Raw genomic sequence first — 16,045 nt, forward strand, 5'->3', positions numbered from 1 at the left:
GGATCCCGGCTTCCTCCACACAAACCCTTTCAGCTGCAGCAGGAAGATTCTCCGTCATGAAACCGAAGGCCTCTCCTTCCTCTGTGACGCGCCGGCTGCGAGGCAGAAGAAGGTAACTCGGGCAGAGGATTCAGCCGCAGGAGCTTCAGAAAGATGTTTAACTGCTCCAGCTGCTGTTCGGCGGTTTAGTAAAGTGGCGAGCTCCAAACGGAGCGGCCACGCTGCCGGAGGGAAGGGCGAACAAGTGCTTATTTATGTATGTGTGTGTGTGTGTGTGTGTGTGTGTGTGTGTGTGTGTGTGTGTGTGTGAAGCCTCAGTGTTGAGACAGCGGCTCAGCTACCTGTGACTCATTCCAAAACCTCAGCTGGGATCCTCACCGGTTTCAAACCGAACCACCAGCCTGCACCCTGGGAAACGTGGATATCAGTGAATCTACTGAGGCGCCCCTCATGACGGCCCGTCCCGAGGCGGTGCTGCAGAGAGCTGACAGGCTGCAGCTTCAGCACTCAGCGTCCATTAACCCTCCCCGTGTCTCCGTTTGACCACGTTCACCCGATAAAAGGCTCCCAGCAGCCGGCGGCCTGGACCGCCGTCAGAGCGCGGCGGCGGACATCCCGGGACGTCGCAACAAACAGCTCACATCAACTTAATGTGGACACCACAAATGGTCTGCGTTGAGCCGAGACCGTCAACGAGGCACAGATCAGTGATCAGCTCCCGGGATTGGGAAGAAGTACGGATGCACCGAAAGGAAGACTGTGACCAATATTAATATTTATATTGCAGTTAAGGTCGATGAACTTATTGATAACAAACACTGCAGTCATTAGAAATGTAAATGTCCAGAAATTGAAACTATGATTTGAGAACCAGAAAAATAAACCCACTTCTGTACTGGTTTTTTGTTTTTTTCAAACCAATATAAGTCTGTAAATTCACATCTAGGAAATTTCTACATCCAAATTTCAGAACTGTAAGTTATTTTCACAAATTCCTCACCTTAAACCAACCTGAACACACACACAGCCGTAACTGGATGGGAATGAAAGTCTGCTATTAATATCAGACTAGTTGTACTTATTGGACCGATACCGATATGGTAAAAAATGAGCCGATACTGGGACCAATGCCGATATATCGTGCATCCATAAGAAAAACAACATTTATATAGTCCAGGTTTTAAATCGTTCAACCATCGTTTTTAAAATGATTCAGATCGTGCATGAATGTTGAGAGCTCATCTGGAAAATAAATCCAGTGTTTTTCATTTCCAAACCCATCCCAACGTGGAGCCATTATGTCTTCTTTTAATTCACTCTGTCTGGTTATTTATATCTATCAGAAAACATTCAGATCAGTCCATCCTGACTGTAAATACAGAAAAATGCTCAACAGGCCAAATTCCAATGTCTTTTTGAATAATTAAAGAATATTCGGTTTCCCTCTGGGATGAACACAGTATTTCTATCTTTCTTCATATTTCTCCACACTGGTAGTTTTCAGAGAATCCTGGCTGCAGTCCATTCGGAGCGTGACGTCCCTGAACGCCTCTCGGCAGACCCATCGGCCTGAAGCACCGGTTCTATCTGCGGGAACACGACGGTGAGTGAAAGCATCCTGGGAAGCCATCTTGGATTTCCACTAATGACCACAACTTGATAAATAACGTTCCTTCAGGTCAAATCCCGATGTCATTAGGCATGAGAGCTATCGATCTCCTGCTCTCCGGTCGCTGTCATCGATAAACGTCCAGATTATGGGCTGCGGGGATTTGCTAAGTGGTGCCGAGAATAAATGCTCCACTGACCTCGCCTTGAACCACCGGCTTGTTTTTTTCAACCATTCTTGTGAGACGGTATTTGTGAAATGAGTAAATATGTGCAGCAAGGCCAGAATGTGGACTTCCATTAGCGAGCAAACTGATTCCGGAACAGATTCTTCAACGCCGGAGCAAAACCAGGCCTTCGCTTAGAGAAACACCCCGAGTTTAGCTGCTGATGTCAAACCTTCATACCAAGTCAGAAACAGGTTCCATCAAAAGCTCAGCAGAAAAACACCATTTCAGAACAAGCACTGTCCTGACACACACACACACACACACACACACACACACACACACACACACACACACACACACACACACACACACACACACTCTGGGAGAAGTGCCGTCAATCACTCAGGGTTGGAGCATCCGTTGTTGGAAGGTCTTGTCAGGATGGGAGCATCAAACCACGGCAGCGTGGCGGCAGAGTGGCGGCGGCGCGGCGGCGGCGTGGGGGCGGCACGGTGGCGTTTTCTCCAGCAACTCCGGCATCAAGCCGAGTGTGTCGAGTCGCGAACGCCGGGGAGAATCAGTATTCCGCTGGAAACCGGGCGGCATTCGGGAGTCTTACCTGGAACGAAGCTGCCCTGCACCACCTCCTTGTACGCCCACCATCCCTCGTGAATTTTGGGCGGGTTCGGCTGTGCTGTGGGGTGAAGAGAGAAGAGACGTCAGTCACTCAATCGACACAGCCTCGTCTTTTCCTGCGGACCTCAGCAAAGACCGGCGGGTTCTCCGGAGACGGGGAGGGAACCGGACTCCCCGCCTCCCCGGGCGTTAGCATGGAAATGCTCTCCGCGGCGTTCAGAAAGCCCCGGGTCGCGGCGGCCCGCTACAGTATAATTGAGGTGACGGAGAAAAGGTCTGAGTGTACGGAGAGCTGTGACTGGGAATTACCCACCGGGGCTTTAGGATATTGCTTTTTTACACCGCCCACTTTTTTTTTTTTTTCCTTCCCTACCGAACGCAAAAAGCGCAGCTTAATGGAGGGTGCAGGGGTCGGCCCCGCTTGCTTGTCTTTAATAGAAAGTTGCCGTCACCTCTGCAGACCTCCCCCACCGCCAGCCTGAACCTCCAATCTGTGCCGCAGTAATTCTGGGCAGCAGGTTCAATTTGAGGCGTGGGGCGGGGGCGAACTTCCAGGAAGGCTATTTTCTCAGAGGGCAATCTCCACCGCCGCAGGCCCAAAGGTGTCCGGGGCGCGAAAATAATCACGGATCCCGCTTGTTGACTTGTTTGTCAGTGTGATAAATTGTTTCTCCCTCTCTGTTGAATGGTAAATTAACTTGGAAGTGCGAGCCGCCCCTGATTGGGGGCGGCGGCGGCGTATTGGTCTTTTCCAAAGCGCTGGGGGAGCGCTGGACTGCAGCCCGGCGCCGCAGGAGCCGGGCAAAAATGTCAGCTTAAACTGAAACACAACATCAATTTACCTCTTCTTTATTTATTTTTCCCAAAAAACAAAGGAGGAAAACAAATGTCGACTCTCCTCGCTGTTGTGAACCGCATGAAGAGTTGAAACACCGTTAAACTGCTGACTGCGGCGGTTTGAGGAAAACTAAAGCAGCCTGGTGCAAAAGACAAGGTGATCCGAGATGAATGAATGAACAATGAACAACAAAACGCACAAATGTGCATTTTCTCCTGTCGCAACTTAAACCAGGGCCTTAATCTTAAAAACTGTAATGTTTCGAGTCATTTTCTGGTCATTAACTCCAGGATTTTATTTTTTCCTGACAATCAACAAAGCTGTCAATGTTCTAGAATATTATCCATATTAATTGTGAGGAGCTGCTCAATGATCTTTTTATTGTTTTTTTAGGACTGAAAATGGTCCTGTGCTTTTAAAAAGACTGGAAAGATCGAGGTTCTGGAGAAAATGACCCCACCCACAACTCACGGTAATGTTTAAATCAAACAACCAAACCGTTACAACTCAGATCCATCAGCAACAACATCTTAATTAGAAGAATTTCTGTGTAGGCTGCAACTTATGTTGTCATTTTAGTTTGTCTCCATAACACATTCTGGAATAATAATGTCTTTTAATAGAATAATAAGCTGTTACCCAGTATGTTCTGTATATCTGGATTTCTGACAGAAAACACAGGAAACATCCTCAGACATTTCCTGCTGCTGTGCCCCTCTAAACCGCCCTAGCGTCCCCGAAGTGGGCCCGCCCCACACTTTGAGAACCACTCAGGTAATCCGTCTGAATCAGTGACACATTCCTGAACAACATGTTTTCTGTGTAAAGACTGAAAAAATAATGAAAAGGAGGAACAGCAGTATCTCATGTAGTGTGAGTGTGTGTGTGTGTGTGTGTGTGTGTATGTGTGTGTGTGTGTGTGTGTGTGTGTGTGTGTGTGTGTGTATGTGTGTGTGTGTGTGTGTGTGTGTGTGTGTGTGTGTGTGTGTGTGTGTGTGTGTGTGTGTGTGTACTGGGGTGCGGTAGTGAGAGCCTCTGGGATTCAGGCTACTGTAAGTAATAATATAAAGGAGATTTGGTGCCTGTGGACATGATCCTCTTACAAGCTGCCGTCAAACAATACAGATGCAGCTTTCTGCTGGTGTGCGCACACACACACACACACACACACACACACACACACACACACACACACACACACACCCTGCACATGTGCACTGTAATGGATTCTGCACTAACACAGCTGATAACACAGAAAAAAGAGAATAAAACAGTTGTTTTCTTCCTCTCCTCCCCCTCAGCTCCTCTTCTTCCAGTCTAATTAGAGCAGATAGGAAACATTTTTATCTGCATCAGACTCGAACGGGCTGCTGAGACGCCACAACGATCAATCCTGAGGTAAATTCTTCACTCCTGCTCTGGAGGAACCAACCACGGCAGCTTGACTCACAGAGTCTGAGTTCGGGTAATGAGCTGGTCGGCCGTTAGCTAGGAGGCTCACAAGTCGATCAAACTTCACTTTTTACAAACATTGTCAATTATCAAATCAGTTTAATTCAACTTAATAAAAAAAATACAGTGAATCAGGAGGGTTTTTGAAATTTTTTTTTCAATTTTAATTATTATTTAAGCTTCAGGATGAATCCACAAGTGCTCTGACAGCCGGAGGCTGCATATGAAGCTTTATGAGATGTTTCCAATAAAAAGCTAAATATTCTTTATGAAACATTATTTTTATCGCGCAGCAGCGTCTATAAAACCGCGACAGCTGCTTCGAGGGAGGCAAGCGTCCCGATCGGCCCCCGGTGGTTCATTTCAACGTGTTCGGCCCCGACGCCGACGTGCGGCCAGATGGGAGGCGATCCGGACCCAAGCACCGAAGTGCACCCTGGGTAACTGCTTTATGTCAGCAGGCTGTTTGGGGCAGTCCTCTCAAAGTTTTTATAAAAGGGACGATCTGCTTAAAGTTACCGATCAAGAAGATCCTATTTCCCAGTTTGCATTGCAAACACCATGCAAGAGTAACCCGGGAACATGAAGAAGTGAGAAGCTCCCAGTTCGACTGAATGAATTTTTCTGCTGTTCTCAATTCAGACGCCTTAAAAAGTGTCGGTTTAATCTGAGCGGAGAGCTGCGAGTTCTATTAGAACTGCTAACAGGAAGCAAATGCGCTGGAAATAAACTGAAAGCCAGTCATGTTACAGGTCTAAACTCGTTAGGCAGCGTCATGATTCATTCTGCAATTATCGAATTGTATCGTTGTGTGTGGAGCACGATCGCAACGCAATAAAATATCCTGAAAAAGTGTGTGTTGGCAAACTCAGAGCGCCATATAATCTCACTGAATGCTGTCGTCTCTGCAATAGATGAGACGTAATCACTGAGAGAGAGAGAGAGAGAGAGAGAGAGGGGGAGAGAGAGGGAGAGAGAGAGAGAGAGCGAGAGAGAGAGAGAGGGAGAGAGAGAGGGGAGAGAGAGAGAGAGAGCCTTGCCCTCGTTTCTCGCAGCGTCTGGCTTCAGCTCCACATCAACCTGCCTGACATCAGCAGAAAGGAAAAGCCTTCGATCTATAAGAGGAAACACAGAGGAGCTGCTGCGGGGTGGGGGGGGGGGGGGGGGGGGGGGGGTGAAGAGGAGGGGGAGGAGAGGAAGACGAGGTGTGGGCGTGTCAGGACATTCTCATGTTCAGACCTCAGATCTTCTCACTCAGGTTTCTGCTGCTGCTGTAAAGAGTCACTGATGACTGATCTGTAACGACTGAGTTGTCTAAATTCTTAACCGAACACACCCAGGGTGGCTTCATCATCATTTTCCAAGGGGAGGGGCTGAAAGTGATGAATTTTATGAAAACACCAACACTCAGAATTACTGTAATACATGCAGAAGAAATGAAATGAAGGACTGAAGCCAGCGCCTGGTGAAAATGGAATTAATTAACAGATACACCAAAAAGGGCAGAAACAGTTTGGAAAAACTCCTCCTGCCTCAGAATCTGGTAGAAACATGGACTTTGTCCAGCCGGACGACGCAGAAGCTCACAAAGATCCACAGAGAGGAAAGAAACCAGAGAGGGAAGTTCTCCTCACCCGGACCGAACTTCTCCCACCCGCTAATGTAAAATGATCCAATCAAGCACAGAAATGTCAGGCTATCGAGTTTCCCACAGAAGACCGGCGGGGTGGCAATCCCAGGATCAATGAGGAGAATCCAATACCTCTCCTGAAAACCTAAACACTCCAGCTGGAACTGGGCTGTTCTTTTTTTCCCTTGTGGTTGAGGAACAGATCTGCTGGTGAGAGACAACGAAAACTCTCACCTGTTTCCTTGGAACCCTGGATCAGACCAGTGTCCTGATTTAACGACTTCCTGTTTCTCGTTCAATTTCTCAGAGCTGGACACAAATGTAAAGTATGAGTGTCAATATTGAAATATGAGGCTCAATCATCTCCAGATGTGATCTGTTCTCTCCTGAACTCTCATTCTGCTCCTCCTTCAAACCTTTAACCTTCGCCGTTCTGCTGCTTCCTGCTCTCCTCGTACCACGGCACGCCCTTACCTTTCATTTTCAGTCCAACATTCATCTTCTGCTGCATGTTTTTCTCACTTGATGTCTTCCTTATAAACTAAAATACTTGCTCATCTCCTTTCTCTCTATTTTTTCCGGCCCGGTTGTTTCCTGCCTTATTGCTTCATTTCATATCAATCGACATTCTTCCATAGATCACGTTTGCCATGCTATTACTTTTCCCATCATTGTTCTCATCTGCTCTTTTCTTCCTCTTCGCCCTTATAATCCATTGATCTTCCTTCACTTGTGTTTTCCTCGTTTATCTTAGTTTTTCTTCTTTATATTTCCCTTTACTTCCTGACACTGTTAATCCAGGCTGAGTTCTGTCTTCTTCTTTCCTCTTCACCTCCTTTTTCTTCGTATCTATTTGTTTTCTCTCTCCTTTCTTTGTGGGAGGCTGCAGGCAATCACTTCTGAAAACATCTGGATTTTAATGCAGATACATGAAAGAGGAGCATTAAAATGCAGTCAGCTGAAAATGACCTGCTGAGCCTGAAAAAGTGCAGAATTCTCTCTGACACCGTCTTGGACGGCAGCATGCGCCGCTCCGGCGCTAGTACGCCGTCTTCCTGCCCGAGGTCGAGCCGTCCATCCATCACAGACGACCACTTTCAAACTGTGCACTGATAACAGGATTTCACATTCTGATGCATCAGACCGCAGGACGCTTCATGACTTCAGCTCAGTACGTCTGCAGGTGATCCGTGGAGAGATTTCCACGTTTCCAGACATGTTGAGTCTGTGCATATTCCAGAATGACTGAGGAATAAAAAAAAATAGGCAGAGGGTGAAGGCTGAGTTGAGAAAGGAACATTTCAGGGTTTGTTTCCGTGTGACCTGGTGTCCTACGTGTTGTGGACTGTAGAAGATGTAGTGGATGCAGAAGGAGGATGTGGAGCTGAGCCGAGCCGTCATGGCTCCGGTTCCTGCCGGCTCGGCCTCGTAAAGCCGTGTGACGGATCGGCCTCTCACTGACCCGAATCCTATAAGCAGCTACGGCCGATTTCAGCCTCAGACTTGTGGAATGTGGCAGCGTTCGGCCCGCCCCCGCCACCAAAAAACAAAAACCAAACACCAAACACCAAACCCCTCTCCGTGAGCTCTCAGTAGATAAACACCTCATTTTCATATAACATTCAGACTCCTGTGTTAATATTCATGGAGGGCCAGGAGCCGGCCAGGAGCCCGGCCATGCAGAAAGACAGAGGACGGAGGGGACGAGGGGACGGAGGGGACGGAGGGGAGGGGGACAGGTGGGCACCGGCTCCGGCAGAGACAGCGAGAAGGGAAGAAAGCAAGAGAAAGACAGATTGAACAAGACAAAGAGATGAAATAAAGAGCGGCGACGTACGAGCATAAACGAAACTTGACCTTGCCAACAGCTGTGCTTACTGACTTATGAGACAATTATCTCTCAGCAGCTCCTGCTGCTGCCTCCTTTTAATAGCCCGGACTGTGTGTGTGTGTGTGTGTGTGTGTGTGTGTGTGTGTGTGTGTGTGTGTGTGTGTGTGTGTGTGTGTGTGTGTCTGTCACAGAGTGAAAGATCTGGGGCCTTGAAGACTGAATCAAACCAAAACTAATTGGTTTCCTATCTGAGATGCAGCTTTCAGAGAGCAGCCTGATGTGCTCCATTAGAGGTTCCAGTTACAAGACAGTAGAAAAAATAAAAAAATAAAATAGTTACGCTGCATTTGTTTTTTGTTTTCGTTTTTTTGTTTTTTTTTTTAAAGAGTGAAGGCAGGATGTGGTGGCAGCCTCCAGCATCTGGAGTGGTTCTGGTTTTTGTGGTTCAGCCTTCTGGTTGTTTCTACATGTATGAATGAGGGACGGCAACAGAAAAACAAGTTATAACTGGAGTGTGATGCCGATTTCTCTCTACGTTGGGATCTAAATAAGTGTTGTTTCTTTTCTAAACAGACACAGGTGAAGTTTTATTCCACATTTCACCAGTTTTAGAAGCAGACCTTCTTTCATTTGTTGGGTTTTTTTTGGAGCTTTTATGCTTCTGAATCACGTCTTGTAGACATCAGATGTGACACAATGGTGAAGCAAGGTTAAGATTTATTAGTTAGTTAGTTAGTTAGTTAGTTAAATACTTTATTGTCAGATTATAGGATCTGAAATTTGTTTTACATGTTCCAGCGGCTCTGTTGCACAGACACAAACACATTACACAAATACAGGACACGAAAGACTTTTAAAACAATTGTCCACTCGTACGTAATGATTTATGAATTAAGTTCCTCATTTAGTTTCAGAACAGACTGATGGACAAAGGAGTCCCTCAGTCTGACCCTGCTGAAGCGTGGCACCAAGTGCCGACGCCCTGATGGTAGCAGCACATATTCAGAGTTGAGGACATGGCTGGGGTCAGAGGTCATGTTCTTATTGAGAAAGTCAAACTCTTCTGTCAGTGAATGTTGCTTTAACGCTGCGGACTAATGGGAGTCCTTCCGTGAGGATGACTGTTGTGCGACTTTTGCAGTTGTAGGTATCGTGTTTGTGTTCCTGCTGTCGTACACACGTTGGTGTTGAAGATATCGTCTTGCCGTTGCGGATACCCTCCTGTTCTCGTCTTGCTGTTCCAGGTATCAGGTGACTGTTGCAGCTTTCCCTCTCTTGCAAATGACTTGCAGCTTTTGCAGTGTTGCTGCAGCGTCTGTGTTTCCGGGTGTCTCCATGGGTGTTGTGGATCTACAGTTCGTGTTGTTTTTCAATGGCAGGTTTCAGGGTTTTGCATTTTCTTGTCTGACTCCAGCTGTCGTTTTGACCGTGTGGTGAAGGGTCTGATAGGAAGCCTGTGTGGTCTGACCACGAGCAGCCAAACCTGGCAGAGGAGGGAAGCTTTCTTTTACATATCTTATCAGGAACTGTGTGAAGAAGTGCGTTCAGAGGTAGAAGTGGCTGATGGCATCGAATCCGCCCTCATCAGGAACACACACACACACACATACACACACACACACACTCTCTCTCCCTCCGTGTTTGCCCTCCTTGCCTCGCCCAGCGCAGTGTCTCATCTCCAGGCCGAAAAAAGAAGAAATCCATTATTTTGTTTGCGCAGGCAGCGGGCGGACAGCTGGAGAATGAGGAAGCGACCATCAATAATTGAGGGAGTTTAAAGAAGGTGAGTGCGTCGGTCCCGGCTGGGCCCGGGGAGCCCGCCGAGCCCAAAGCCACACGAGGCGCTGTACTCCGGCTCTGAGCCTCACGGCTCAGCCCGGCCAGCTCAGGCGCACACACACACACACACACACACACACAAACCGGCAGGAATAGCTCCGGCGACGAGGGTCAAGTGCGGGGCCCTCACCGTTAAACACACTGAGTCACTCAAGCATTGTTTATGGCGGCGCGGGGACGCAGTGCCACTTCAGGCGCGCCTTTCGTAGGAAGTCTGCAAAGCAACATGGCTTAAACGCCATGAATAAAACAAGGCGGCGCTGTTAAATCAATGGCTTTTGACACATTTCCTATTATAAAACAGGAATTAGTTTATGGCTCGCAGCTCGCTATGGAACACGTGCATCTGTCGTGTTGGACTCCTGGATCGGGCTGATTTGCATTGAACAGCGCTTCAGCCAAACAAACACATTTCAGATTTACGAGCGAGTAACTCTATGAATCACACTTCTAAAAATGTTGTGCTCGGATAGAGGTTAACGACTGTTCACTGGCTGTCTAATCCCATTTTTTCGCTGGATCAAAATTTGACAGCAGCCTCCTACATGTAAAAGAGCATTTCTTTGTAAATTAATCCAAAATATTTCCATGTTTCCTTGATATTTAAAGTTCTGTCTTTCTATTATGTCTACTTTAATTGTAAAAAAGACAAATTATATGTTTAAAGCTACGGCAGGCGATGTTGTCCAAAAGCACTTCCTGTCATACTGAGTGAAATGCTCCTTGCCCCCTGGGAGAAGTCAATACATTATGTGGACAGAAAAAGGTGCAGGAAAAATCTGACCACTGTAGCGGCCACAGGACAGTAAAAACTCCGACCAATCGTAAGGCGCGGACCGCTCTTAAGAGACCAATCAAATCTCTTCGCCGTTCTACCAGCCCCCTGCGCGTACATTTCAATGGCGTGCACTGGCCCTGGTTCAGTGCGCGCGCACGTTACCAAGGCGCTCTCGGCGCTCGCGTGAAAAATAGAAGGAAGCGGAGCGGTGCGCTGCGCTCCTATGCTCGTTGTGTGCAGGCAGTCAGAAAGGTTAATAACACTGGAGGCGATCACAAACTCCGTGCGTGTGGCGCTTCCGCGCACGCGTGGCGCTTTCGCGTCCAGTGCGTTCGCTCCCAACGGGAGCTCCTCCAATGGGGTGGGAGCTGGGCGGAGCCTTGGGGTGATGCTACTTTCGAATACATGCTAGTTTTCCAAGATCGCCGACCCTAGCTTTAAATGATGTATAAAGTATAGTATTGGCGGTTGGTTGGTGGTGGTCGGAGGGGCCGATGGCGTAGACTGGCAGCCTCGCCTCCGTCACTCTGCCCCAGGGCAGCTGTGGCTACAATAGTAGCTTACCACCACCCAGTATGGAGTGAATGGGTGAATTGTGATAGTGTCGTGTGAAGCGCTTTGGGCTCTGTCAGTGCAGGGTAAAGCGCTATACAAGTGTAGTCCATTTAGAACGCCAACGATTTCAGGGTTCGGTTCCTCCTCACAGTTAGCCAAAAGTTCTTCCAAAAGATTTTCCTACTTATCTCTGTCTCTTCGACCATCACACGTCAGCATTTGACAAAAACTATTAAAAAAAAAAAAAAACGCTCGTATCGTCTCATAGAGGAAGCCGGGTCTCATTACCGGATAGATATAGTTCTAGTTATTTATGGGAAATGGTATTTATAATATTTTGTGACACATCAAGTATTTCTGTAAAAGAGACAAACAAAAACATGAAATCCAGGTTTGTTATTCAATTTGATGATGCTACAGCTAACGATAAAGCTAACACGGCTCAGTGTCAAACTGCTAAAAAACCACATGACTCAGTCACATAACTTTGGTCTGAAGGTGCAGGCTTCAGGTTTCTCAGATATAAACGGTTAGTCTGCATTTTTTGTGAATCTCTGTGGAAAAAGGGGATTTTTCAATCGCTGAAAGAGAAACTCAAGACTGACACAAATTGATTCACTCGGGTTGAAACAGCAAGAATCTCACACTGCCACTCGCTCGTGACCATACATATTCAAAATTAGGGCCGCCTTCAGGGGGGGAAAACTAACGAGATACAGCGGCGGCGGCGAGCGCGAGCGTGACGGGTGGAGAGGGGAGCGGCTGGCGGCGAGTGCGTCTGTATCGGTCGCCCACTGACTCTCACGGCTCAGGATCCCTACTCCTGCTGCAGGACACACATCTGCGCAGGATTATCAGATTAGCAGCTGGAGATTTGGCTCCGCTAACGGGGCCTGCGTGTTCGCCGGAGAGTGAATTGGGGGCGCTTGGCTGGTGCCCTCGTGCAGAGCTGCAGCGGCTTTCTGATTGGTGCTTAATTTTGGAAAAAAAAAAAAAAAAAAAAAAAAAAACGCTCTCAACGGCGGTGCCAGGGCCGAAAACACTGCCTCCGCTGCCGTCTTCCTTCCGTCCTTCCTCCTCTCTTTCTCCGACTTACTTATCTGGCTCTCTCTGACTGTGTCAATCCCTCACAAATACACACTGGCAGCCACACACTCACTCCCCCATCTCTTCTCCCGGTGGTAAATTACAGCTGGCGTGGAGGTCGTCTCACTCCAGCTGGCTGATAGACTTCACATTCCTAAGCAGCAGATGTGATGAGCTGTGGCTGCTCGGGGACGGGCGAGGTGGCCGCCGGCTCCGACGCTCACATTTCTGTCTCACGTTGCACTCGAGCAGCCACAACGTACCTGTTCAGTGTTTTTAGGCTAGTTGCTGCCGAATGTTGCCAAAACCTGCTGGTGTCACTGCTCCACCTTGTGGCATAAAGCCGTATCACGAGGATAACCAGGTTAGCTGGTGAGACGGTAACTTCTGCAGAATTTTCTGTTTTGATTTATTGCACTTTTAAAGCCAGAAAAGCAAGAATTTATCAACATTTCTCGCACTCTCATCTACTTTGCAATACCAGTTTCAGCCACAAGGTGGTGCAGGGAGAAGGAAAGCATCACGAGGATGTCCATAAGATGCAGATTTCACTTCTTGCACATTTTGATATATCTTTTTTCACGATCATTCAGTTTTATCTTTTATTGTGATAATCAAATTTCCAGGAAGAACTTATTTTCTCTCAATGTTCAAAAAGTGCAGATAAGACATTTATTCACTTGATGTTGTTGTGTGGATCAATAGTTTCCTCCCAACACAATAAACATAATTCCCAATGACGCCGTGGTGTGAGATCGTGTCTCGTACTAAAATGAAAGCTGTGATGAAGCCAAATGATCATCTCAACACCGGAGTTCAGTTCTCGTCTTCTTCTTAAGGGACGAGATAGTTCCCGACATTTTTCACCCATTACCGTCACTTTGTATGTCAAACTTGGGTCACTGGGGTAAAATAATCTCACGTTGTTGTGACTGGAAAAAAAACACTCTTTGGACATTAGTATCCAGTTCGGGGATGTTCACATCGTTACATTAACATGTTTCAGATCTTCTTCAATAGCTATGAGTCCAAAACCTGTTCCAACCACCAACAAATCTACTGAAGTGGAATTATTTACCTGATACCAACAAACAGTGAAAAAACGTCAAACATCAAACATATTGAAGTTTTGAAGTCACCGCTTAGTGCAGCTCATCCAACAGTCTATGACGGTATCAAACCACTCTGTTCAAACAAAGATGAGGTGGAGAGAGATCCCAGAGATCTGACGAGAAACTGAAGCTCTGAGTGACCGTGTCCTTAAAAACACCGAGAGGCAGACTGAAGACAGGCTGGACGTGACTCACCGCTCCACACTCCTGAACTCCAACACACTCCTGAACTCCAACACACTCATGAACTCCAACACACTCCTGAACTCCAACACACTCCTGCTCTGGGTTCATGCTGCTCAGCATCACTTATTTTAAACATTTAACAGGAGACACTATTATCATGTCGGGACCGCATGCAGGGCTGGAACAACAGAACAGCAGCAGAAAAACCCAGTGGATTTAAACGAAAGAAAGAAAAACGGTTCACAGACTGTGATTTTCAGTGAGGTCTGCATTCGGACAGCGCTCCAGCTCCGTCCTTGAGGATGTTTAGTGGGAGCAGGGAAGAGGCGAGCGTTTCAGCTCTGCAGACATATTTACTGTGTGCGTGGACCAAACGTCAAGCACTTCTTCATCTGCTGGAAAAATTGCTGAGCCCCTCTCTTTACGAGGCGCCACCTGCGTTTATTCCCGTCAGCAGAGACACGGAGCTCGGAGGAAGGGCCAAACGAGCACATCTCCAAGCGTTCATCAACAACATGGCTTCTCTTTTTAAAAACCTCGATCCGGCTTCCACCCAGCTTTTAACCTTCCACCAATCCCGCCACCTCTCAGGGGAAATCTTAATTGCGATCTTAATCCAGAACCTTTTCCTGATGACTGCCTTCATTTAAGATTTAGTTTCAGGTTGAACTTCAATTTCCCGGGTGAGAACTAATCTGATACAGGATGTTTTATCCGTGTTTCCTGCTTTATGTACAGAACAAAACATTCGCGCATCGAGCTCCTCGTTTTGTAGCCGATTGAGTAGCGGCGCTAATCGATGGCTTCCTATCACTCACGGCTCAAAAGATTAAGTGGAAAGTGAAAGGTTGAACTTCACAGACAAATTAAAACATCCAAATTCTCACTCCACTGCACTTCATCTTTGAAAAACACTGTTTCCTGACTGAATGCGCCTTCGTGTCTCGGTTCAGGTTCTCGGTTCTCGTTCATGTTGTTTGTTACCTGCTGACAACAGGAAAATGTAAAACATTGAATAGAATCGAAAGCTACAAAGAGGAAGTGGCTGCTGAGTTTGGTAAATACACAGGTGTCCAGACAACTGTGGCCCATTAACTGTTTTTATTGAACTAAACTGAGTCTGACTGCTCGCTTTAATACTTTAAACCATATGTCCTACCTCTAACGAGAGGCCTGGCTGTTTGAGGGCTGAGACCAGACCTGGGCACTTCTGGTCCTGGAGGAACACAGTCCTGCATGGCGTCAATACGCTCCTGCTCCAAAACAGCGGAATTCAGTGGACGTACCATGATCATGAAAGGGGATCACAAGAAGTTTGCTGTCATTTTACAAGGAGGAGATCATGATGACTTTTTGATCGAATCAGCCTGAAACCTGCAACCTGAAAGCTTTTCTTTGACAGTGGTCCACCGTCTCCAGACATGTATCTTCAGAGTAAAAAACTGAACCTGCTTAAGTCAAACAGAGGCCACTGGGCACAGCTGCTCCTTAGAATGACTCAAAACACCACCTTGTGGTAAGAACTGGCATCACAGGTTGGACGTTAGGCTATTTTTGATTTCTATCTACTGAAATATCACATACCACCCTTTAATGGAGATACATTTGACTGGCTGTCCTTTCGTAAGCCTGTTTTAAGATTATCTGCCTCCGAGTGTCATTTCTTAGATGCATAATGTTGCTGTTTTAAGCCTGGATCATGCTTTCCCTGTCCGTGTGTTCACGTCAGCTCCACCACCGAAGCACATGCGCTTTCTCTCATGCTACATTTTGGGCTCACATGGTGTGCCATGATCCACACATCCTCTGGGAGCTTTTCTGGTGCTCCAGTGTCTTTATTTGCTATTTCATTATTTGTCAAACTCTTCAGCAGCCCACAGGAAACAAGGAGTCACTGTCCAGCCCATCAGGAAACCAGGCTCTGCTCACATTTTTGCCTTTTGCGGTCTTTCACCAGTCTCCTGGTTCTGCAGCATGAGACGCTCAGAGACGCTGACTCCACACGGTTCTCATAGACCAGTAACACTTCTGGGCTGACGCTCAGCCCCGTCACAAGTAACTAAATAGATTCAGCTCCTCACAAAACGATAACCCTCTTAACAATTAATCTTTTATTTAACATGATGCAAATTCCATATTTTAATTCAAAACTCATGAAATAATATAATTCTTATTTTTCTTTGTCATATAATGAAACCAAGTGCCAACCTCCGCTCTTAAAAAATTAAGATAATGCAGAAGTGCAAAAAAGCTGTAATTCCAGGGAAATTCCAGCAGGGGGCGATGATGTTGGTTTCAAAATGAGCCCAGGTCTCATTGGAACC

At 46.9% G+C, this 16,045-nt stretch overlaps 1 protein-coding gene across 1 annotated transcript in view; it reads right to left on the bottom strand.

Moving 5' to 3' along the window:
* Positions 1-16,045, bottom strand: part of ca10a (carbonic anhydrase Xa) — a 208,579-nt gene that overhangs the window by 174,077 nt on the left and 18,457 nt on the right. The window contains exon 2 of the mRNA XM_030097378.1: positions 2,398-2,472. Within this exon, the coding sequence (XP_029953238.1) occupies positions 2,398-2,472 (75 nt within the window). The remainder of the gene's footprint in view (positions 1-2,397; positions 2,473-16,045) is intronic.

This window comes from Salarias fasciatus, chromosome 8 (genome assembly GCF_902148845.1).
Source record: "Salarias fasciatus chromosome 8, fSalaFa1.1, whole genome shotgun sequence".
In the NCBI taxonomy this organism is placed as follows: Eukaryota; Metazoa; Chordata; class Actinopteri; order Blenniiformes; family Blenniidae; genus Salarias; species Salarias fasciatus.